Consider the following 25,509-nt stretch of genomic DNA (forward strand, 5'->3'; position numbering starts at 1 on the left):
GGCTGCACATTGCCATCATACAAGCAATCAGAGCTCTACAGAGCAGCCCGAACGCTTGTATGTCACAGCCGGTACCAGCTGTTAAAATATTTTTTTTTTATTCAAAAATCATGTTAATATATGTCCACACGCTGGGAAGTGTCCACCGTACGCCCGTGTATTCACAATGGGCGCACGGGAAATGGTTAAAGGCGCCTACCATAAATGACACAATGCTCATTAAGTGGTCTACCTAAAGTAGAACTTTTTTTAAAGTCTTGGATAGCGTAAGGATAGAGTAGATAGTTGTTTACCTAGTGACCATAATACGGTATTACAAGAAGACATTCACAAGTACTTATTTACCATACACTTCAGCCCCATCTAGTGGCAATAATGCAGCATTACCAGATGCCATTCAAAAATACATTTGACGTAAAAAAAAATATAACAAGAATGTTCATTTTGTGCATCTATTCGCACAGAATAAGCAATCACAGAGGTCTGCAGGGCCAATAGCTCTGTGACTTGTTTATAAATAGAGCCCAATGTGTTTGCTGGGAAATAGTTATTTAAGGTTAATGTAATGTCAGATTTCAGGTTATACCAGCAGTTGCTAACTAAATTTAAAGAATCTAAACCAGAGGTAGGCGACCTCGGCAATCCCGCTGTGGTGAAACTACCAATCCCATCATGCCACCGCCTCTGCGAGTCATTCGTAAGAGCCTTGTCTGTGAGTTTTGCACTTTCACAACAGCTGGAATGTCGAGGTTGCCTGCCCTTTATCTAAACAAGAACATTTAATATATGACAGCTTAACAGTCCTTAAAAGGTGGTGGCTACATTAGTTTTTTTTCAGTCTTTATTTGTTGTATCTTAACCTGGCGATCCTGCTAATAATATAATTCCCTGCTAGAGTGACAACGCCAATTCGCTGTACTATATCTATTAAAGAGCAAGAGTGTCACCCTAGGACAGGAAGTGTGTTATGATTGCAGAATACCTCCCCTTCTCCTCTTTGGTATAAGATAGGATTAGGCGTTCTGTAGTCTTTAATGAGAGCTGATATCGCTGCTGGTCAGCAGAAGCAGAAAACATAGGCAGCTGTCAGCTCACAAGCTTTCTCATTTGATTAACAGGTATTTTTTTTTTCCATTTGAACTGGTATAACAAAACACTTTCAATTACATTTAACAACATGGAGCCAATAAGAGAAGTTCATTGTTAGGGTTTACATAACACTTGAACTCAAGTTTCAGCTGTAACCTTTGATCATAACCTGCCCAGTCCCGAGACTCGAGCAACCAGTTCATGAACGGTATCTTTTATTTTATAAACTATCTTGTCCACCCGCAATTTGGGTGACATAACTGTGACATTGCATATTACAGAAGTTCATCGTTAGGGTTTAACCTCAATGCAGCTTGAGGGGTTTCATTTACTACATAGCAGCTGTTATTCAATATGGCTCTGCACCACAGCACATTGAATTTACACAAGCTGGCTTGAAAGTTAATAAACACCTACACAGTCATCCATGCCAAGCCCCTGTAGGATGAACAGGCAGAAGAGCTCTTAATGACAAGAGGAAGAAATGTGTTCTGAACTTCCTGTGAACTTGTAGCACAGCAGGTCACAGAATATATATATATATATGAGGACAGTTTTTCCATAAGCCATTGGCAATGTTATGACTCTATACACACAGAGGATTCTCGCTCTATTAGATATATATAGAATTGGTCGCAAACCGAATCAAATTTCACCACAAGGTTCAATGTAAATAAGGTTAATCCATTCTGGAATAAAATTTTCCTATAGGGTTCAATGTAAATAAGGTTAATCCGCTCTGAATCATATGTAAATTAATTACCGCTCTGCACTTTCTTTTTACCACCGTGCTTGCTCTGCACTTTCTTTGGAGCAATGCTGGATTAAATAATACTGTACAGTACTGTATGTGCTAAAAAGCACACAAAAAGGCTTCACAGCAAGTGTGCACAGGTGGGTCTGCGACCGTAATCTCGACTAGAGGAAGCCACGACCACGTGTCAGAGCGGGAAAGATTGCCGCGGCCGTGTTCATCACCCAATTTGGAATTTGTATATATATATATATACTGTATATTCTGCCTGGCCATCAAAAAGGTCGCCACTAGAGCTGCAGCTAACAATTATTTTCAAAATCGATTAGCTAGCCGATTATTACACCTGTATTTAGCTATGTAAACAGGTCAGAGCCTTCCATTGGATAACAGGTTCAGCAACCTTATGAGGTCAGCTGCCTACCCTAATATACTAAATGACCAGGTTATTCCATCAATGGATTTTTTTCTTCCCTGATGGCACAATGGACATATTCCAAGGTGACAATGCCAGAATTTATTGGGCTCACATTTTGAAATAGTGGTTCAGGGAGCATGAGACATCATTTTCACACATGTATTGGCCACCACAGAGTCCAGACCTTAACCCTATTGGGTGTCTTTGGATGTGTTGGAGAAGACTTTACTCAGTGGTCCGACTCTCTCCTCATCACTACAAGATCTTGGTGAAAAGTTAATGCAACTCTGGATGGAAATTTAATCAAAGCTACAGGCGGTCCAAGAAAATATTAGAGTGTATGACTTTTTTTGGGGCAAAGCAGTGTATATCCCTTATTATTGTCCTCAATTATCCAAATACTAGGACAGCATTCATGATTTTGATGGCCACTAGGTCTTTGTAGAAACAGAGAACATTTAGAACAAATCAGTGTGTTCTAGTTAAATGGGTGTTTGCCCAGGAGATAGGAATACGACCTGAACTTAGAGCTGAACTCCAGGAATGATCTTATTTTGTTGGTCCAGCTTGGTTAGGATTGTAGAAAGCAATATAGTCTCTCCTGAGATGGACCAGTATACTCCAGCTTGGTTACATCTCATTCTTCATATCTCACATCAGGAGGGGTGCTGAAATTCATTGTAATAGTCTGTGCTACATATAGTCAGTGGTCCTTTGCGTGCGCTGCTGGAGTGGCTTGCCACCTGTATAGGTCGCTTGTTGGGCACCTCCGCCATTCAGAGAACATCCTGTATTTTTTTTCAAAGCACACAAGGCATTCTCTGATTGGATGAGGCAGAGCTTGCCTTGTCATCTGCCCCTCCTTTATGTCTTGTCCAAACAGTGCTGACTGCATGTAGCGATTGGTGGTGGATTGTGGATAGAGCTGGTCCACGAAGTTTTGGCGGCAATACTGCCACCTCCTGAAGGCCATTTGGTTTTTTCGATCTCAAGGGGGATTTTACATTGAAATACTGTGCCTATGGCAAGTGGCCCCACCTGGCAAAACCTTCCTGTACAAATTGTACCCGCGACCATGTAAATCTTTAGGTGGATGGTAAAAACAGAGAGCAACTGCAAGGTTTTTCTGCCCCTTTGTGGCCAATGTGAATGAGGCCTTCAGTGCAACTGAAGCCAAAACTTTTTTTCCCCTTTGGATAGGGTGGTGAGAGATTAGAACCGCTGTCAGATTTTTATTGTGGTCCCCAATAGGGAGATTCACCCTCTCTATTTGTCCTGGTGACCATTATCACTGGAAGTGAGAGAGAATCCCAAATTCTGGGTCGTCATAAGAACAGGGATAAATGGGAAATCTTCCAATGCAGACATTAGTTCTGGTGACCCTGTTGAGCACCAGGAATTTCCGTCTCTTTGGAGAGATTTCCTCTCACTTCCGGTTGTGACTAACACACAGGAAGTGAAGGGAAATTTTCTCAATGGGACACAGGTGCCAAAAAACTGACAGGAGTTATAACCCTCTCATTACTATCAAAAAAAAGTTTTTGCTTCAGTTCTACTTTAAAGAAGAACTCTGGGCAATCAAAAAATGAACCCTTGCAGTGGGGTTACCCACACACTATAGGGGGTTAACTGCTCATTTGGTCCAGTGGAATCAAATAAAGCAGATATACTCATCTGATCCTCAGTCCCACTTCGCTGCTGGACCGGTTTCAGCAGCCACTTGAACACCGGGCTCTGACGGTCTAAGGACGGTCTAAGAGTCGCCATCACGTCTAATGCATCTTAGATGTAAGGACTCCGAGGGACATTCCACTGCCAGAGTGGAGGGTAAAGGTGGCCATACACTTTACAACCATCGCAAGACCTTAGTCTTGCGATGGTTGTAAATTACTTAAAAAAACGTACGATCTGCCCATCTTGGACAGGCAGATCGTACTTGCGATCATCGCAAGCCCACCCCCTTGAGGGGCGGGCTTGCGATGACTGCAATGAGGGGCGGGCTTGCAAGGACAGCAAACGGGCAGCGTGCGCACACCGGCCCGTTCGTCAGTTGTCGAACTAGCAGGCCGCTCACTCGCCGAGAATCGTACGATTCCCGGCGGGTTTTCCAGCCTGCTTGTTCGATGGAAGACGTGCGACCGTACAGTAGAAACGGTCGCACGCCTTCCATACACTGTACGATTCTCGTACGATCGCGGGATTTCCCGCGATTCTCGTATGAGAATCGTACAGTGTATGGGCACCTTTAAAGAGGTGAGCAATGCACAGGATTGAAGATCGGGTGAGTGTATCGTCTTTATTTTAACCCAAAGACCAAAATGAGCAGTTGCATTAGACATGATGACTCAGGTCCTTAGCCCTCGTTCACACCTGAACGTTTTGTAGCGTGTTCTACGCTCGACGAACGCTCTACAAAACGCTCAAAAATATAAATCCCATTTTATTCAATGGACTCGTTCCCACCTTGGCGTATTTCCGCCCGTCCCGGTCGCGCAACTTTTTTACCACGAATCGCGGTAAAAAAACGTACGACGGTCGCGCGACAGACGCGCATATGCAATACACCTAGGTGTGAACGAGACCTTAGGCCCGGGGTAGATGAGTCTGTTGGGACCGGGCAAGCAGTCAAGTGGGACTGAGAATCAGGTGAGTATTTCTGCTTTATTTGACTCCCCTGGACCAAAATGCGCAGTTAACCCTTGCAGTGTGTAAGCAGCCCCCCTGCAAGGGTTCATTTTCCAATTGCCTGGAGCTCTTTAAATAGAAATCAGAATAGAAAAGCGAAATGAAACAGTAAAACATGTAAAAGAGTTATAAAAGTAAAAACATAGAAGCGACTTACTTCATAGGTTTGAACAAGGCTTGCCCATAATTTTGGAAAGTCATGATCAGCTTGAGCTGGGTACCTCCAGATTTCATTGCTAGTAAAAAAGAGAAAAGAGAGAGAGATCAATAATATTCTCTACCCATAAGGGCCGATTGTTTTCTTTTTATCTGACGTTTTCTTGGTTTTGCAGAGCGGGCTGACAGCATAGCGCACGGCTGAATGTACAGGGACTGGAACACGGCTCAGCGATTAGCTAAACAGCTCATTACAGATCTCCTGTAATGTCATGTTTTCAGACTGATCTTGCGGGGAATTACCCGGTCCACATTTCACATGAAAAGCACACTTTGATTTCCAGCTAAAACATGTCTTCCACTAACTCTAACCTGCTGACACTCCCGGCTGATTGTGATTTTCTGGAAAAGTGCTGTTTATTCTCTGAAAAACTATCATTACCGATGATTGTGTAGCTTCAAACATAATTATCGGTTTTCATATGCACAGCACAATGCTTTAAACAAGTGTTTGTGTTTTGCCGCACACACAGGTTTGCTGGACTAACAGTCTACGGGTAACCCGATGAGACAATAGTTCTGGATGTATGGGAATCAGGGAAAGCGTGCCTTGGCAGCACGATCGCAGCATTTGTTATTGTGCTTTAAATACCACATGATAGGAGAAGCATGTACGTTCTATTGTCTTCTGTGGTGTTTAACAGCTGATGAGGGAATACATATAGAGGAGCAAAAGGATTTGAGTTCCTGTCCATTTAGTCCTATGATAGATATAGCTCTGCTGTTGGTGAGCTGAATTTCCTAGCTGGAGTTAGTCCCGTACACAACTATAAATGGGAGCCGAAATGTGGGAAAAATCATGTGCTTGGACGGAATGCGTCAAAATCATGCAACGCTCTTGCTGTGCTATTACTTGTTACCCATATGATACATGTTACCTGCACACCTATGTCTTGTGTCAATAATCCATCTTTATTGAAGCAGACTGTCACAAAACAACGCTTCGGGGCCACGCAGGGTCCCCTTCATCAGGTTTTAGTATGGGTATGGGAAGGGTGGGCAGTCTATTGCCACGTCATACTAAAACCGGATGAAGAGGACCCTGCGTGGCCCCGAAACGTTGTTTTTTGACAGTCTGCATCAATAAAGAAGATGGATTATTGACACAAGACATCAAGACATAGGTGTGCTGGTAACATTTATCTATTATTTGAAGATGCACGGCACCATCCGTGGTTACTACGGCGCCCTCCTTTCTTACATAGGGGTTGCGGTACGGAGTGCAGCTGTTCCTCTCCAAGATTACTTGTTACCCAAATGCGGGTGGGAAAACAAATGTTTTTCCTGCGCATTCGCAAGCATTAAAAATGTTGTACGCATGTAGCAAATAGCAATGTAGCATGTAGCTGGTCGCGTGCGCAGCACCCATTGAAATGGGGACACGTGTAAAACGCAGGAAAAGGAATGCAAACAAGCATGAACACGTGGCAACATGCGTTCCTGGTACACCTAGGCTGAGCTTACCTTTTTTTGTATTCAGGGTGTAACATGAAACATAGTCACATCAGCGCCCTCCCCCCGACCCCCCTACTCAAATTGGGTTTATTTTTTCCTGCTATTGCAAGTTTTTTAATCTTGTGCAGCTCTGTTTGGCTCCTCCCACACAGCTGCGTCATTCATTCATAGATACTTTGACAAGATCTGTGAATAGAGAAACTACCAATCCCATCAGACACTGCAGCAGAGAGACGTATAGTTCTCAGTGGAATACAAACATGGTAGTCTATTATTTCTTCCTGCCATTCCTGTAAGCCAAAGATGGGCTACTCCACCCCTCCAGCTGTGCTTTAACGTCAAATTCCAACATGCCTCTGCCTCTAGGAAATATTCCTGTAACTGTCAGTTTGGTAATGCTTCATGGGACATGTAGTTCCACAACAGCTGGAGAGCTGGAGTTGCCAACCCGTGTTGTAACTGAAATCTGTACTGAGGTACATTTACTCTCTCTGCTGCACCAATGCCAGGTTGCTCAATGCGCCCCCCCTGTCTGTAAGCTGCATACAAGTGATCTCGGCGACATCTCCGGGATCACTTGTACAAAACAAGCAGCGGTTTCCCCGCTGTACATTTAGTCATGCTTGCCCAAAGCAGGGCTAAATGTAGAAAACATAATACATTCTTTTATGAGTATGTGCATTTTTTTAAATTTATTTTTAAAGGTGGACTTTGCCTTTAAAGCTGATCTCCAGTGAAAACCCTAAATACACTGAAAAAATACATATATGGGAGCTTTTGTATGTGCTAATGGATTTGCATTTCTGTTCATCCAGTCCTGAAATAGGCACAGCTTTGCTAGACAGCACAGACAGGTTGGCGACCTGACTTTTTTCAAATGCAGTTAACGTGCAACTGAGCTCCTGGCAAACACTGACCTCAGTGAGCTGGGATGCTCTGGCTGTCAATTGACCCAAAGAGATGCCATATGAGGCAACCAGCTCAAGCTGTCTCATTATAAGGATGGCCCTGGAGGCTGCCATTGCTGACCATTCCTTCTGAAAATGCTGGCTGTCATGCTGATCCATCCGTTTTAACACTTTTTGAGCCACTGGCTCAGGACTAGTATACAAACGACAGTCAGAGGATCAGCATGAAAGTCAGGCAACAAGCATTTTCAGAAGGTACCACAACATGGATTTGCTTAAGTGTTTTCTGGTGATCCTTAATACTGGCTGAAATAATTGAATATCCGCCTCTGGAACTGGCTATTAGACATGTGCACCAGCAAAAAATTCGTTTAGTTTAGTTTCAATCATCTGACCACAGGCTGTAGAGTGATTCCAAAACTCCAAATCAGCCAAGTCAACACTAAAATAATAGTCAAAATGAATCATAATGATTTTCATAGATTTCTACAGACAACACCTTTCTTTACAGCCTTCTCTATACGGTAGATGTAATACACCGGGCCCTTTAACTGTGTTGTTCTGGCAGCTGTAGATTTCTTCAGTGCTACACATTCTTGTGCTTCATGTTTTTTGACAAAATAATGCAATTCAGCTTCATAGTTTCAGGGCAAATTCATTTTATCCTCTCCTTTCACTTCAAAGACTGTCATATTTCACCATCTCCTTGTCTATTCAGACAGTAATGTTGTACATGCTTTAGGGCCGTTCACACTATCTATTTGGTGCAACAATGCATTTATGAGATGTAGTGTCATTCATTCTGAAAAGCACCTCTATGCACCTGCTGGACGTGAGTTGCAGCATAGTGCACGCACGTTACTGCAAACATGGTGTGAACAGGCCCTTATTATTTTTGTCAGTGGCTTTTCGTAGGGGCTCATTTATAAAAGTTTCACCAGGCCTCTATGCTGGGCAGATGCTGTTTGCATGAACCTAGCACCCCTTGCTGGCGCTGACAAGTATAAGAATTTCATATACTCCTCAGCATCATCTAAGGGTGCTAGTGCCGTGCAAACGCCATCGGCCCATATAACTTTTAGAAATAAACTCCAAAGTATATATTAATCCTTACAGATCATAAAATGAAAAAATGAATCAGTTTTTTTCTATAATATGTTCTAATACACTTGTTCATTCCCCAAACACATGAGATATCCCAAAAGGGCAAAACTCTTAAATTAAAAATTTTAATTTTTAATCTTAAATTTAATTAAAATAAACCAAATAATTCTACAACATAATGTAAACTAAAAAAGATCAAAACAACAAAATACAGAAATATACCCAAAGAATAAGGAAAATCAAAGTGCCAATTCAAAAAGATATACACAATAACTCTACAATAAAAGCAACAAACATACATAAATAATGTTCTATTATGGGGTATATGTTTTATAGTTGGTGTATTGGTATTCTTTTTTTCTGTGTATATTGTATATATTCTGTGTGATAATCAGTGTAGTGCAGTGTATGGAAGGCGTGCGACCGTTTCTAATGTACGGTCACACGACTTTTGTATTTCGAGCATGTTGGAAAACCAGCCGAGAATCGTACGATTTTCGGCTGGTTTTTAGCATGATCGAGAGATAACTGCCGAACGGGCCAGTGTGACAGTGGTCCTTAGGCTCTGTTCACACCTAGGCGTATCGAATATGCGCGTTTGTCGCGTGTTTTATGACGCGCGTTTTTAAATCGTGGTAAAAACGTGCGACAACCGCGTGTTTCCGAGGGCTACGTGGCTGTATCCCAATGGAAACGCGCAAAAAAAACGCCGCAAAGAAGCTCATGTACCTTGTCAGGCGTAGGCCGTTTTGTAGCGCGTTCAGACAGGCTGAAATACGGCAAGGCGTGAACCATACCCATAGAAAACAATGGGATTTTCATGTTTGAGCGTTTTGTAGAGCGTTTGTAGAGCGTTGAACGCGCTACAAAACGTACAGGTGTGAACCAGGCCTTAGACAGCTGGAGTAAAAGGGTGAAGAAGCTGGTCTAGCATCCCAGAGGGAGTCAGCAGGGGCAGGGATCAGGCAAATAAAAAAGCTATTTCCAGTTCCCTAGGGATAAACAAGCACTTAACCCCTGCAGTGCAGAGGCAGCCCCACTGCAAGGGTAGTTTTTTTGTTTGCCCAGAGATGGGAGTAAAAGGGTGAAGGGACTGGTCTAGCATCCCAGAGGGAGTCAGCAGGAGCAGGGATCAGGCACATAAAAAAGCTATTATCAGTTCTCTAGGGATAAATGAGTACTTAACCCCCTGCAGAGGCAGCCCCACTGCAAGGGTAGTTTTTTTTTTGCCCAGAGATGGGCTTTAAGATGAGCCGTGCAAACCTCCATATTTATCTCAGCAAGTCTCCTTTAAGAACTGCAATAAAGGGTAAAGAAGCTAATTATATATTACAGAAAAAAAAAAAAGAAAAACCTGCAGCAAAAATGTCACGGATGGAAAATCAAGGGAAAACTGGCACTGCACAAAAAAAAAAAGTAATCTGTGTCTATTTTTTAACACCATGTTATGTAAGGCTGCCTGCTTTAATTACTCATTCATTATAGTTAGATCTCTTGTGGATTCCTGCTTTTATTGACCTATGTTTTCTATTAGATCTCCAGAATTTCCCCAAAGGAGCCAGAGAAATAATTAGAAAATGAAGGCTATTTAAGAGATATTGTTGAAAAAGGTAACTGGGATATGTTAGTGCAGCGGCGTGACGGTCGTACCTCGGTGATCCTGCTTATTTTCTGGCTTCCCAGTTGACTGATCTCGATAATGGTTGACCCTCAGGCCAACAACACAGTAGAACCACTAGAGACATCAGACTTTATGTTATAGTAGCAAGGAAGACTTGTGATATGCACCCAAGACACTTGCCTGCTCTATCCGTACAGTCAGGATATGATTTTTTTTGGACGGGGTAAAAAAATAAAAATAAACATGTAAAAAATATTTGTCTTTGGTAATTCCCTTGCTGCCAACTCCAGATGGCTTTTAAAGGGATCTTAATGCTGGTAATTGTAGGTGGGCTTCCAGTTTATGTGAATGCTGTGATTGACTGTCACAGCAGTCACATGATCAGGAGGCTATCCTGCTGGCTACCAATCATAAACAGTGACACCTTGGTCACTGTGCTGGGAGCCAGCCACTGAACATGCAAAGAACAGTTGAGGAACTGCATATGCATATATGACACATGGGACCTTAAAGCTGACCTTCACCCCCTTTTACTAAAAATAACAGCAGCATGCAGCTCTGCATGCTGACTTAAAATCATCTTACATTCATTAGTTAAACAAACTTGTTTTTCATTTACGTACACATAGAGTTTATCTACTTCTTAGTCCAGTTCTGGCACAAATGATGTAATGTGCAAAAGCGTTGCATCTTGGGAAAGTTACATCAGCAGAGCATTGCTGGGAAATCTCACCTGTAATCTCATGAGATCTCAGGGAAAGGCATTTTCCTCCCCTGAGATGATTTGCATGGTCACATGTCCTAGTCACATGTGCCAGAGTTCAAGGAAGTAAATGGAGAGCTAGTAATCTGCCCTTAGTTAACATGGCCACTGTCAGAAGAATGGGGAAGAAAAGAGAAATTACGGTATGCAAAGAATACAAAGTTGGCAATTATCTATAAGTTTGTGTTTATAGATTGTCATTACTAAACATTTCTAAATGTGTCTTTGTGTTATTTTAAAGATATGGTTAAAGGTCCAGTTTAAGGCCCACCCATAGTGCTGCTGCATATAGGCGTTAAGCCGGCAGAAACAGGTTATTTTCCTCTTATAATTCGGAAATATTGCATAATTATATTATGTAATCTTCTATCCAGTCAACAAGTGGCGCTCTAATCCATATTTTTATATGTAAATAATTGTATCACTCTCAGCTGCGTTGAATCAAACTTGCTTACTCAACTAGTTAACTCATCCCTTATCAGTTAGCTCAGGGCTAGTTCACACCAGCCACAGTGCATTTTGGCCGGAACACACTGGATCGCATTGCGGCCGGCTCACTTTGTTGTGGGGCAGGAGGGGGCGTGGCGGTGCACTGCACTGAATGGCACCGCAGCCACGCCCTCAGGTAGCGATGCGATCGGCCGCACGGGAATGCTTGGCACATCAATACCTGCGTTCCGGTCCGGTTAGAAAAAATTGTGCTTGCAGCATTTGTTCTGCATGCACCGGACCACATGCTTTGATGTGTCATGCGTTCCCGTACGGCTGATCGCATTGCGGACATACAGGAATGCGTATGGGAACGCCTACAAAATCATTGAGTTAAATGCACTGTCACGGCCCCTCCCGCCCCACAACAAAGTGAGCCCGCCGCAATGGGATTCCAGCAGTTTAGTTATCTACAAACTAGAATTTGTGGTGTTTTTTTTTAAAATTTGTCACAGACGTAGAGATACATTATGAAAGTGGCAGAAATAGGATCTACCTTAGTCTGTCGCACATGTTGGAATACTTAATTTGTCAAAAAGTTTCATAAACTAGGCCCATGATTTTTAAATGAACTCTACCACCAGGAAAGGGCTGCAAATGCGTTAATAAATTACCCCCTATATTAGCTAATAGTATGACATAACAAATGCTTACATTTTTCAAATAAAATGTATTAAAAAGGAAATTAGCATTACAAATCTTGAAATCTGATGGTTGCTCTGGGTTACTATGCTTTGCATATCATAATTTAAGTAGCGCAGATTTATTGATTATGGGTTTGTACGTATTCAGACACCAATCGCCCTGCTGAGATTATGGTGTTGTTAATGGCCTGGTGATGAGAACGCATGGAGATGCCCATGTACCAGAGCTAGGTTCTAATATACTAAGTCCCGGCTGACCAGGGCGTGATTCTAATTACGGCTGCTAGCCACTAAGGGTTAACAATGCCCACATGTCAGATATTGCTGATACAATAAAGCTTGCATTTCCTTCCATTAGAGAAATCATTAACAAAGCTTTTGTGTCTTAATTTTAGATTTCAGTAACATTAATTATTCATATATCAATGTACTACCAACAATATTGTTGTGTGCTCCGCATTCTATGTGTCTGGTGGATTAGAACTGTTGTTAAAATCCCATTATTGTAAATGTGATGTTAAATAATATTAGAGACCCAAATACTGGACACTTTTGTATGCTCAGTCATCTATTATGGCGTTAAATAAGAAGTAGGAACACTAATGGAGGCCACGTCATAAAACTGTAATAACTAAATCTTGAATGGTTAATTATAGCTGGCAGTTTTAATTATAAGATACAGAGTGAAGCTTCCTGGACATGTATTCGAAGAAAAAATTAATTTTTGCCATAGGAATTTAAAGCTGAAGTCAGGGCATAAGAGCGATTGTTTATATGCATTCCTCAATAGCCTTGAAGAAGATACATTCTGTGCACCAAATGTCTTTGTAAACCTAGGTATTACCTTTTAAGAGTAGTGATGAGCTGAACACCCCGTTGTTCGGTTCGAATTCGAACATGGGAAAAGTTTGAATTCCAACTGACAGCTAGCTCCACCCAACTATTTGCAGTTGTAACAGGTGAGCCGTGATTGGGCAGAGTCATCATGACATTGCCCGATCATGGCTCTCATAGTTCTCTGTGCCCTGATTGGGCAAAGTCTAGCACCTGACCAAACTGCTGATGTTCGAGTCGAACTCACTTTCGGCTCGAACATCGAGCCCATCACTATTTAAGAGTGGCGGTGACATCATTACTCTGCTGTACATAGCCTGTGAAGAAAAACTGAGTTTTGGGAGACACAAAGCAGACCCCCACCAACTCCAGAAAATTACAGGAGAGGAGCAGAGACAAGACCAGCCACCCTGCACAAGGAAAGAGCAGCAGTGACTGGTCTTCATTAAAGGAAGCTCCTGCACAGAGGAAGTTTCACTTTGGATTACTGCACAGATCTGGAAGAAATACAAAAAGCTCACCAAGATTCAAGTAAAATACACAGGTTTCTTCTATTTATCTTTGCAACACATGCATATTTTCTCCATGTTTGTCTCTTGAAAAATCTGGAAAAGGACAGCAAAAACCCTTGTGACGTTGCTAGACGACATGATTGACCATGCATTACATAGTTGGATGATTTTTTTTAAATAATAATAAAGGACTTTTGTTTTTAAAATGGTCTTTTGTTCAATAAAAAAATGTTTTCTCGGTGTGGTGTTTATATGTACTATTTACTTTTCCCTTTGGTGAATGAGTATAGGTAACAACTACCCTTTACTCATTAACAAGGAGGGGGCGACATGTGAGTGCCCCTTTATGAAAGGGGTTACCCAGATGCATAGGAGCCCCCCTGCCCGCAGATCCCTACAACCACTGGACCAGGGTTACGGGGAAGAGGCCCTTGTCTGGGGCATGGGGACAAGGTGCTTTTTCAGGGGGTACCCCCATAGAAAAGCACCCTCCCAATGTCGAGGACATGTGGTCTGGTATTGTGCAGGGAGGAGGGGGAGGCGCTCGTTCCTCCCCCCCTTTCCTGCCCTGTCAGGCCAGTGCTCGGATTAAGGGTCTGGTATGGGATTTTAGGGGGGACACCACATTTCTTTTTTTGGCATTGGGGTCCCCCTTAAAATCTCTACCAGACTGAATGGGCCTGGTATGACTTTTGAGGGAAACCCTTTGCATTTTTTTTTTCATCGGGGGTCCCCCCTACCATTCCTACAAGACCTAAAGGGTCTGGTATGATTTGGGAAGGGAACCCTGCGGTTTAAAAAAAAAAAAATGTAAACAAAATCAGGGATTTGGTTTGCGTCGGTGGACCGTTCTCCCTATTCCAGCTGTGTCTTTGGCGTTGCCAAGCTGAAGCATGCATGTTCAGCTCGGCTGTTTACTTCGGCTGCCTCTGGCTGAATAGCGTGTACAGCAGTCCTTCGGTTAAACCGAAGGGTTTCTGCACCCGAATCAAGCTGAACGATTAGCCGAACGTTCGGCTACATCCTTTTGCTCTTTAGTAAATAACCACCATAATTTTATTGTGATTTTAATAACGTTGTGAATAAAACATACAGTTTTAGATACACAGTGTTTCGATAATGTGCTTCAAAAGTCCCCAAAATAATAAGGGAATTGAAAGAGAATGAGCTGGCTAATTACAGAAGTCTTTGACTGATTATGGGTAAAAATTTAAGCAAAACATAGATTAGAGACACCTGAGGTTGCTTTGTTGTCACTACACCATGGTTCAATCTCAGTATTGAGAAAATGACTATTGGGTCCAATAATGGCAGCTGCAAGGGCAGCAATAACAAGGCATTGGAAATCAACTAGCTTCTTCCAGATTTCGGAATGGGTAGTGGAAGTAAACAACGTTATACGACTTGAAGAGCTCACAGCCCGCAACGCCAAACTGTGAACAGGGACTTATGGTATAAGCAATAATTTTCCTTGTGCCTGGCAGCAAAATACATAAAACTAATAAATTTCCTTCAATTTAATTCATACATCCTCACAATTGTACAACATATATTGTTGAAAAAATATTGTTTTCATTTTATATTTTGGAATTTCTATATAGTATTTTTTGTTTTTGCTTATTGGTATATTTTTTTCCGTTTAAAAATACTTTTCAGCTGCAATTGTCTGTTTTCAGTAAAGAAGCTTTCTTTCTTTATTTTAATTATCACAACATCCAGCCAAAAGCAACAATAAGTTCTTCTGTAGTAAGAGTTTGGCCTTGCATGGGTCCTTTTTTTACTTTGAAGACAACTTGACATAAATATTTGAAAGTTGCTGAATTATGAAACATCTGCAGTGACGGCAGGAGAGCCGGGGCTCACTTTCTCCTGCCCGCGTTTGATGGACAGGAACAGCTTATGGTGCTGCTGATTTATCATGTTAGAAAGGCGAGGCATAAAAGTCACCTGGATGAAATGTACACGCAGCAGCAATCTTTGACACCTGGGTGACAGCTTGACACTTTCACACCTCAAGACACAAGTCTTCCAGTTTCAGAACTGATCAAGCTTCAACTCTTTATAGGACACCTTGTTCAACTTATATGTGACAAGTTGGCCCTATTACCTTGTGCCATCTAGCAAACTCTAGCCTAGCACTGGTGTAAAAACATCCCAGGAGTGTTAAAGTGTTACTCCAGGCAATCAGAAGAAATAGTCGCTGTCCAGCGAAGAAGTTTATAAAGATTTGGGATTCTTGGATAACCTATGCTCACCCAGACATTCATTCTGACAGCTTAACGGCCATTTAAATGTCCTACCTTGCCCGGGGGGCCTAACTACCACCAGGCTCTAGTCCTTACCCTCTTTCCACCCCACCTCTTTCTCTGCTTTCCTCTTCATTCCCCCTTACTATTCTACCTTCTCTAACACATGTTATGCTGAGTTGGTCGAAATTGTCTAGTAACTCACGTTATAAATCTACCATTTTGTACACTATGGGGTCTATTCACCACGCTGCCGAAGGATCTGGCCGTAGCTTCAGCCGATCCTTCGGCTAGCTTCGGCCCCAGGACCCCTTCGGTTCAGGAGAACCGAGGGGGTGCTGTACGGGCTATTCAGTTATTTATGCAATTTCTGTGTAATTCACATGTTTTATTGTAAAAACATAATAAAAAACTTTGCAAGGAAATAGTCGGCAAACTTCTATTTTTCAAGACACACTGCAACTGTGCCAAGGCCAAAATCTCCACTAATTATATATTTAAAGGTTAAGCACAATTCCATTATATTAGTTCTTGGCTTTAATGCTACTCCACTGGCTTTAGCACTTTCTACATCACTTACTGGAAACAAGTATATAGAATAGGACTGTCAATCTCATGATTGCATGCAAGGTACATGCACTAGCAAAGTGGTAATGGTTATTTAAAGTAGTTTCAAGCTGTCAATCTTTTTTTCAGTAATTTATTCAGATCAAACAAATATACATTGCCCACAGTGGCGCCACAAGGGGGGTGCAGCCCGCACCCGGGTGACACCATTCTAGGGGTGACACCAAAATGACTGACAGTCATTTTGGTGTCACCCCCTCTAAAAAGTCAGGCGCTCGGTCATGTACCGAGAGCCCGACAGTGTCAGGTGAGAGGAAGGGACCCGGTGGCATACCTCATCCCGCCGAGTGAATGTCCCCTCCTCTCTCTGCCGGCATCCACAACCAACATGATCGCCGGCAGGCGTCAATTAGATGGCCGCACGTGCACGATGACGTCACGGTGGGGTGTCACCCGGCCTCCGCTCCGGGTGACACCCGGCCTTGGGACGCCCCTGATATGCCCAGTAAACTATTTATTTATAATTTAGCCTAAGCACTCATGTCTCCAAACAGCTGACTCCAACCTTCTCTGCTCCACTTCTGTGAACTTCCTGTCCAGTACAAGAGAACAAGACATAGAGCAGTCTCCAGCAGCTGTCCATCTGCTAGCTTGGCAAAGGAAAGAGGGAGGATTGGGGAGCAGGGAGCCAGTTGCTGGGGAGTAGATTGCCTTGCTGTGGCTGTGTTTGTGGATACACACATCCAAGGTGCAGCATCCATTTTAAGTTCTTTGAAATAGCTTAGACATATTTTGAATTTAATATCACTTTAAAGTGAGCAGTGCAGCCAGATTCACCAGGTTTCTCACCATTCATAAAGGTAAAATGCAAGCTCAGTGAACATGATTATTGGATGTGCAGTCCCATTCTTTGAGAACTTGAAGTTTAGTTATCTTTTATGCAGCCCCAGGGACTGGTGGCTAATGCTTATTGTACAAATCCTCTCATGAGTGCCACCAATACTCTCTACAGCGCCAATCTTCCAGTGTTGCGGTGGTTAACAGCAGCCAGAGCAACTAATCACGTTCCTTATTAGTTACGTCTTATCGCTATAATATGAATTCTTATTGCTAGCTGTAAATTGCTGCTCTTTGCTATTTACCTTGGTTGCACGTTTGGACTCAATTTAAAAAAACGGACAAGGACAGACATTGGAAAATAGTGAATGAGTCAGCCGGCTTCAGGTGAATGCCAGAATGAAAAATAGAACATTATTATTTAATGTTTGATTATAGCGTACTTTTCTATAGAAACTGTCATGTAATCTGTGCACGGTAGCTTTAATCTCTGACATGTAGATGACAGTTTTGCACTTCAAGCACCACTGACATTAATTCTTCCAGCACCATAAATGATAAAGTTTCTCTTCCAAACAGGACACTTTGTTCAGTTTATATGTGACAAGCTAACCTTTACATAATCCTACTCTGACTATTCAGCACACTGTAAAATACAGTGCTGTTAACCCACATTGTTAAGGAGAACCCATCTTGCAACATCCAAAAACCTTCCATTAATAGTACAGCCTGAATAAAAGCTGAACTGGAATGCATACCTAGGAATTCAATAAAAACCCGCAAAGCTAAATCAGAAGACTCAGATTTGTACCTGAACTCTATAATGGCCTGTAATCGCTTGCAGAATCCTAATGGAATTCCAAAAGTAAATGCTCCAAGTATGAATCCTGGCCAATTTAGTAAGTGCTGACACCAAATAAAGTTTCTCATTAGCCGAGGTTATAACCATATAGAAATGTGTGAAGGCCTCGAAGAATAAACGTCCCCTCCGCTCATCCATTGACCTCCTGCTTTCCAGCTCCCTTGTCCACTCCTCCCATACTCGCCTCCAGGACTTCTCTAGAGTCTCTCCCATCCTCTGGAACTCCTTACCCCAACCTGTCCGTCTATCTCCCACCTTGACTGCCTTTAGGCGTTCCCTAAAGACTCATCACTTCAGGGAAGCCTATCCCAACTCAACCTAACCACTGAACCTTCACATTCTCACATAATTCATTCCCACAGCTACCACAGCTACCTCATGTATCATTTCCCCCTCCTCTTTTAGATTGTAAGCCCTCAGGGGCCGGGCCCTCCTTACCATCTTGTCTTGAATTGTATTGTAACTGTAATGTCTTCCTTATATTGTAAAGCGCTGCGCAAACTGTTGGCGCTATATAAATACTATGTAATAATAATAATAATAAGAAGAAGAAAATCTACCCCTCTATAAGGTACTAGCAGAGTCCAGCCAGTAAAGGAACAAAGTCAATACTCCCAGTTAATACTCACCTGTCCCACTGCCCGCTTTACCAGTCTTTATTCTGTTGAAGAGGTACCGCTACCTTTGGAATCTTCAACATCCAACATTTCAGGGTGTGTCAAAATCCTGGCTCCCCTCTCTGCTCTATGGCTCCTCCTGCTGACCCACTATGTCACTACAGAACACAGTAGGAACATAAGGGGTGGCAGGAGAAACCACAGCATTTAGCGGGGGGCCAGCATTTAGCAGGGGGGCTTTTTACAAGCTTTTTTTTTCTAATTCTTTTAAGAAGCAAAATAGTTGCTTTAAATTATATCTAAACCCAAAACATTGGTTTTAAGTTTAGATAAGGTATGAAATAGTTAGATCAGGCATTAGTATATATTTTTTTCTTGCACCCCCATTGGGAAGATGAACCTTCACTTCCTAATCTAGATTCACAACAGGAAGCCCCAGTTAGGGAGACCCCGCTTGAAAATTTTCCCCTGTAGGGCAAATGATGCGAAATGGATTTCCCATCACTTTCTGTCCCTGTGGCAATCGACACTAGGACAAATAGGAATAAATCTCCCCCGCGGTCATACAGATACCAATAAAAACCTAAGAAAGGTATTAACCCCTACCTACCTTATCCAAAACAAAAAAAGGCTTTGGTATTAAATACACCTTAAGGTAGGCCTGGACAAATCCCCAGGTGCCAGGTGGCCAATGTTCCTTAAACATTACAGCCAACACCTAACTTTTTAGGTTTTCTTTAGTTGTTGTCAATGGATCTGGCTCCTAAACAAATCATGCTGCCTCTTGGATTGGACAGACTGGTTCCTGAATTCAATATTAATTTGTCCACTCCTGCCTTAAGACCACAATGGAAAGTTGCATATCCTTTGGTTGTTTTTTTTTGCAAATGACAACAAAGTCATATGAGCCATATATAGACCTTTAAGGAAGCTTGCAGTGTTGGAATATGGGAACTGCCACTGGTGACAAATACTGTGAGTGCTTCATAAAGAATCTTTGCATATAAAATAACAGCAGTATGGATGGCTAATCAGAGAACATGCAAGTGTATCCCCATGCACTGGATCAAGAGTGTTGCCTGCTGCTGAAAGGTCCCAATTTCCTTCAAACCACATTATCTAGAAAGTCTGTTCTCCATCTGCTGCTGAATAATGAGACAGCAGGAGCTCCTCTCTCTGCAGTTCTCCATCTCCCTACTCCAGGAAAGACTGGGAAAGGGGACCAGGACGTTAGCTTCAGTTTAACCACGTAGTGAAGTTCATGGATCCAGAGATGGAAAGCAATCTGATTCTTATGCACGTACAACAAAATGCAGCAACATGTTGCATATGTTTCAGATGATTTGATGACTATTTGAGGAACTAAACAACTCTCACAACATTCAAAGTTCAGTACCAATCAAAATCATTTCCCAAATTGATCAAAGATCATATTCTGCAAAGAATAATATTTTGGATATATTACTAAAACAAATGACTGTTTACAGTGCAGGGCAATCACATTCTATATAACTAATATTTTAAGTATAGAAGATTGTAGCAACATCCAAACACCATCAAACTGTATGAGCTGCATTAATCGATTGCAAAATATGTAAAGGAACTGCCCACCGCTCTCAAGTTGGCTCACCTCCTCGTCTGTTGGGTGCCAAAGCGAGAACAGAGGCTTATCCATGTCCCCAAATACTGTGCACAGATCAAAGAAAAATAACTGGCAGCATACTGTAGAATCCCTCATAGTAAAACTTTATTGTTCTAGATAAAATGACATGGGGCTCCGCCTGGGATTTCCTATTTTGAAGTGTTGCACCCAAAATTGGGCTTAATCAGAGAGATTTGTTTAAACTACAATTAAGCTCTATTTTGGGTGAAACATGTCAGTGGAGAAGGTCCCAAACATGGCATTATTTTGTCAAGAATAATAAAGTTTTACTACAAGGAATTCAATGGTGTGCTGCCAGTTATTTTTCTTTGTTCTAAAATAATCAATAATCAATAATATATAGTTAGCAGATTTCAGGTACTACATTGTCTTGTGTTATAAAGAACTTCCCAGTATTTTAATAAACATACTGGAATAATCAAATATTCGATTTTTCTGGCAATCACCTTTAACTAAAAACGTTTTTTTACATTTACAAAATCTAATTGACACTTCTTTATTTTCTTTTCACATACAAATGTGTGATGTTGTCTTCAGCATTTCATCCTCAACTGTCAGTCTATCGCCAAGGCAAGTAGCTGACTGTCTGAATGTTAACGATGGGCTCAGGTATAAACTTAGAGGAAAAACTTTTCTATATATATTAGAATTAATAGGATACCAGTTGTCATTTTTCTAGAGTACGTTCAAAATGAAGTCTTCACTATAACTGGTTTCTATGCAAAACTTTACTTTCCTCTAGTTTCTAAGATAGGTCACAATAGAGCCACGGAGGACTTTTTAGCAAATAAGCCTTGTGCTTGATGTTTCTAAAAAGGCAGTAAGTCAATTGTTAAGGCAGTAGGCTTTACTGCTTAACAATTGGCACCCCAAGGTACATATGTATACCTTGGGTATCACGGATATATTTTTTATGCTTTCAGGGAATTCTCAAATCCTGGGCACACACTGTAACCCTAACTTTTAACTTTAACTCACCTCTCCACCATACCACTAACCAATGAGAGTGCCAGAACAACTAATAATGGCAGTCTTGTTTGTTGTGGGATGGGAAGAGCATGTTTATATAAAATGTAGATATAAATGTGTGTATATACTGTATTTATATATTCCTTATTCCTCATTTAAAGAGAGGTGGTATAAACATGTAAAATATTTATTATTGCCCCTGGGCTAAACTATACATCCAGAACCACTGGTTTACTTCACAGATACAGCCCCATATTATACTTGAGCAGTATGGCAGTATGGCTGTATGGCAGTGGATTAGAGTGATGGAGGAATTTGGAAAGCAAATTATCGTCAAATTAGCATCAAATTCTTATGGTCCCTCCTGTTACAGGTTCACTTTAAAGGTATATTTAGCCTCTCTGGCCCTCCTAAATGAAGTGATGATAAGCATTGCAAGTGCAGAAGAGCTAGGGTCACTGGTAAGGTGAGAAGCTTTGAAAAAACCCGAGGTAGATCAGAAATATGCAGGAGGTGCAGTGAGATAAGACCCTCAACCCAGTTAGGTCAACTTTTTCTGTGGAAAGAAAAAAGTTAGCTATCTTAGGGATATACAGTATATTAAAAACATTTACAAAACTTCGCAAACTGATTAACATATGTCTGAAAAGTGACAGATTCTCTAAAATGAAAAATGAAGGAATGGTAGGCCCTATAATGAACAGCCTCTTGAAACTAAAACAAAAGGGAAGATTGACTGCTGTCAGGATAATAGGTTGTCCCTAGTGCCACCTTCATTGTTAAAACATATGCCTACACCGCTTGATTCAAATGTTGTTTGTTCAAATGAAGCTGTGACATTGATTTCCAACATAAATAGCTTTGGTGTAGTTATTTGGGCCTACCTTTGGGATGTGTTGCAATATTACTGCCTGCCTTAGCTTCTCAGCAGTCACGATTTGGGCCCGTCAGTTATAGCTACGCCTCTGTCTAAAATAAGACACGTACAGCATAATCCTGCTCCCTGATCTTCCACTGCATAACGTGCAAGTCCAGCCAAGTCCGCTACATGGAAACTGTGATGTGATTACATAACCATCACTAATTATAATCATAATTTTGCAGCGTTTTTGTGATTCCACATGGACAAAATATCTCTAAGACAGCAACATTCTTTTTTCCCAACAGTAACTTTGAGTTTTCATCCCAATCCCTATAAAAGACCTCCTCTAAGACATACTGTATAACTTAATGTAACCATAATACTGCAGCTCTTAAGAGCATTGATTTTGTGGTATCTGAGCCCACTGCTTTAAGCCTGCGGCAAGTGCCTGAAATAAGTTTTTTTCCTTAAGAAAGCCCCCTCTTTGTTGCTGAGAGTCTGCAATGACATAAAATATGGAGTGGGCACCGGGAGCAATAACAATCAACGAAAGTGTGATGTGAAAGAGGAAACTAAGACGATTTAAAGAGAACGCCTTCTCTGTAATTTCAAATGGCAGAACTGTTTGGACCTCTAAATGTAACAGATTAGCAGTTTTCTACCAGTTTCTTAAGGCTGGACTCTGGCATTACCTTCAGCCTTGCACAGTCATACAGGCTCCTCTTCTGTACTGAATATGCTTACTCTGATTTTACTGCACACTGTGAGCTTCTCACAATGCGCATTAGAAGCTGCAGCAAGTCAGATAAGGACCTCCTCAGATTAAATGTCAGCTTTAATGTCTAAGCTGGGGCCATTGTTTTCTGTTCTGGATGGATTTGGAAAGGGTACAAATCTCTGCCAGAAATGTTATTCTGGTCTGTGTCCTCACTGGGAAGATTTCCTCTTCACCTATGCCAGGATAAAATGTAACTGGAAATTTCTACAATGAGAACATAGCAGGGCCATCTCTTTAATGAGGCCGCCAGAGGCGGCATCTCTTTGGGTCACCTGTAAGGGCCATACACATCTCCCTGCCCAGCTCTTAGCAACCTAGGACACTCTGGCAAGCCTCACACCCAGCTCCTGGTAATCACTGACGCCACTGTTTGCCAGGAACTGGGCAGGACGCTGGCTAAAGCATCCCAGGTTGCTAAGAGCTGGGCTCTGCAAGCTCTGCAGATGTGTATATGCAGAGCCTGCAGAGGGTGGCGTGCACCACCACAGCCCCCACCCTACCCCTCCCATTGATGCCACAGGATGGACACCACTGATAATTAGTATAATGGGGTTAAACTGTGATATTATTGCTGTCTGTGTCTTACTGTGCTGGATACTGCCACACACCCCATTTCTTGCATGGTCATCACAAGGACAGAATGTGGGGAAAAAAATGTCCCCAAGTAAAGAAAAACAAAATGGGTTGGAGTTTGACTGTAAACTGGGAAGGATACTACTATGCCAGTTAGGGGAAACATTTTTCAGTCATCTTGGCGTGAGCATTGGGAAAGGCTGCCATTTGCTACTTAGCTCTTGTGTATGGCCACTTTTCCTTCTAAGCATGTTTAATCTGAGCTAAATGCAGGCCCAAGCCTTTATACATCAGCCCCAAAGTTTATAAGTGTTTTAGGTTCTGAACTGATATCAGATGCTCTCTCATTGCAAACGAGGTCAAAATGGTAATTCTTACTCAGTGATTTTAAATGCTTCTCATTTCAAACCAGTACTGCTGTCAAATGTTTGTAGCAGCTCAACCTTGTAGCAACAAATCAGAAATCATCATGTGGTTGAGCTGATTACAGTACACATCTTAAGGGCCCGTTCACACTATGTGCAGTCACACATAAAAAGCAACGGTTTTCTGTGTGCCCTGTTCACACTGCAATGCTGCATTCAGGTGTGGTGGGCAGACATCCCAACTCTCCCGGACGTCCTGGAAGTCTCCTGCTATTAGATAGCGGCTCCCGGCCGCCTGGGAGAGAAACTTTGTCTCCCGGAAAGGTTTACTCTGCGCGATCTAGCAGTGACAGCTAGCTCCACCCAACTGTTTTCTATTGGCCGGGTGGTTCTGCTACCGTAAAAAAAAAAAAACAGCATAGGAATGCTTAGCTAGATTGCTATTGGTTATTTCACTTTGCAATAGCCAATAGCAGACTAGCTATTGTACCCTCCCACTGCTGCTGTCAATCAGCAGAGGGGGACCTGAAGTTCTACATCAGGTCCTCTTCTAGTGATTGGCAGCAGCGGAGGGCGGGTGCAACAGCCAGCTTGCTATTGGATATTGCAAATTGAAATAGCCAATAGCAATCTAGCTATTCATTCCTATGCTGGTTTTCTCTTTTCTTTTTTTTTCTGACGGCAGCAGCTGTCAGCATACTTATAAAAGAAAACCAACAGATAGTAAAGAAGCTATTGCTTCCCGTGCTATCTGCCATCATTTCAGGGTGGTTGGGATCCCTGGGTGGGTTGCAGTGCATTGCAGACATGGTACATTTTTCTGCAACGCAGCAGAGGTCATCTGAAGTCCCTGTCCGTTTTTGCACTGCATCTGACTGGTTTCTATGGCTTACAGCATAAGTAAAAAAAAAATGTCAATAGGCAAACTATGGTAATGTATCCAACCATAAAACAGTGTTTAACTGGCCAATATTATCTGATAAATTGCCTTATACTGCTTGATAAAGTCAGTGCCAGAGAGTCATGACTTCTCCATTACAGACCTCTTTTCTTCTTGCTACTTATCTGTCAAGAGAAGAGACAGGTCCTCTCAGAAAACTACTCTCTAGTTTTGTAATAGGAGAATAGAAAATAATTTCTTGTTTTGGAAGTTTGACAGCTCATACTTTGTGTTAAAACACATAAACCGAAAGCACTTATCAGAAAAGTGAAATATAAGATCTCTATTATAAAGATCACAAAATAATCACTTTTAGCTTGTCACACTTTATCATGTTTTACCTGAGCACTGAAATACTGAAAAGTAGACGATTGGAGAAAAAAAGATTGAAAGAAATAAAGAGTAAAAAGTAGAACAAAATGATAACGTCTTTAGGAGTTCCTTTTCCCCACTTTCGAATGGTATAAATGATTAATAAAGTTTTCAGCAAGTTTTAAAAAACTTAGCTGGATTTCACTGGAGGGTCTGTATTGATGGGATGTTTTTCTTATAAAATGGAGCATGCATTCCCATACAAGTTTATGGGTGTGCAACACTTAGTTGAAGCAGGCCAAATGCAGGTCAAATGCAGCTGTAAATGAATTTTACATTATCTTAGAAGTGTCCCAAACTGTTGTCAAACAGATGCATGCCCAAAGCCCTTCAGCACTGTCCTTATATGTCAACATGATTGGAAGA

The 25,509-nt window shown here is 41.8% G+C and overlaps 1 protein-coding gene across 1 annotated transcript in view; it reads right to left on the reverse strand.

Moving 5' to 3' along the window:
• FAM20C (FAM20C, golgi associated secretory pathway kinase) overlaps positions 1-25,509 on the reverse strand; it is a 178,666-nt gene that overhangs the window by 121,546 nt on the left and 31,611 nt on the right. The window contains exon 3 of the mRNA XM_018572034.1: positions 5,104-5,182. Within this exon, the coding sequence (XP_018427536.1) occupies positions 5,104-5,182 (79 nt within the window). The remainder of the gene's footprint in view (positions 1-5,103; positions 5,183-25,509) is intronic.

This window comes from Nanorana parkeri, unplaced genomic scaffold, assembly GCF_000935625.1.
Source record: "Nanorana parkeri isolate BGI_ZX_2015 unplaced genomic scaffold, ASM93562v1 scaffold3, whole genome shotgun sequence".
NCBI lineage: Eukaryota > Metazoa > Chordata > Amphibia > Anura > Dicroglossidae > Nanorana > Nanorana parkeri.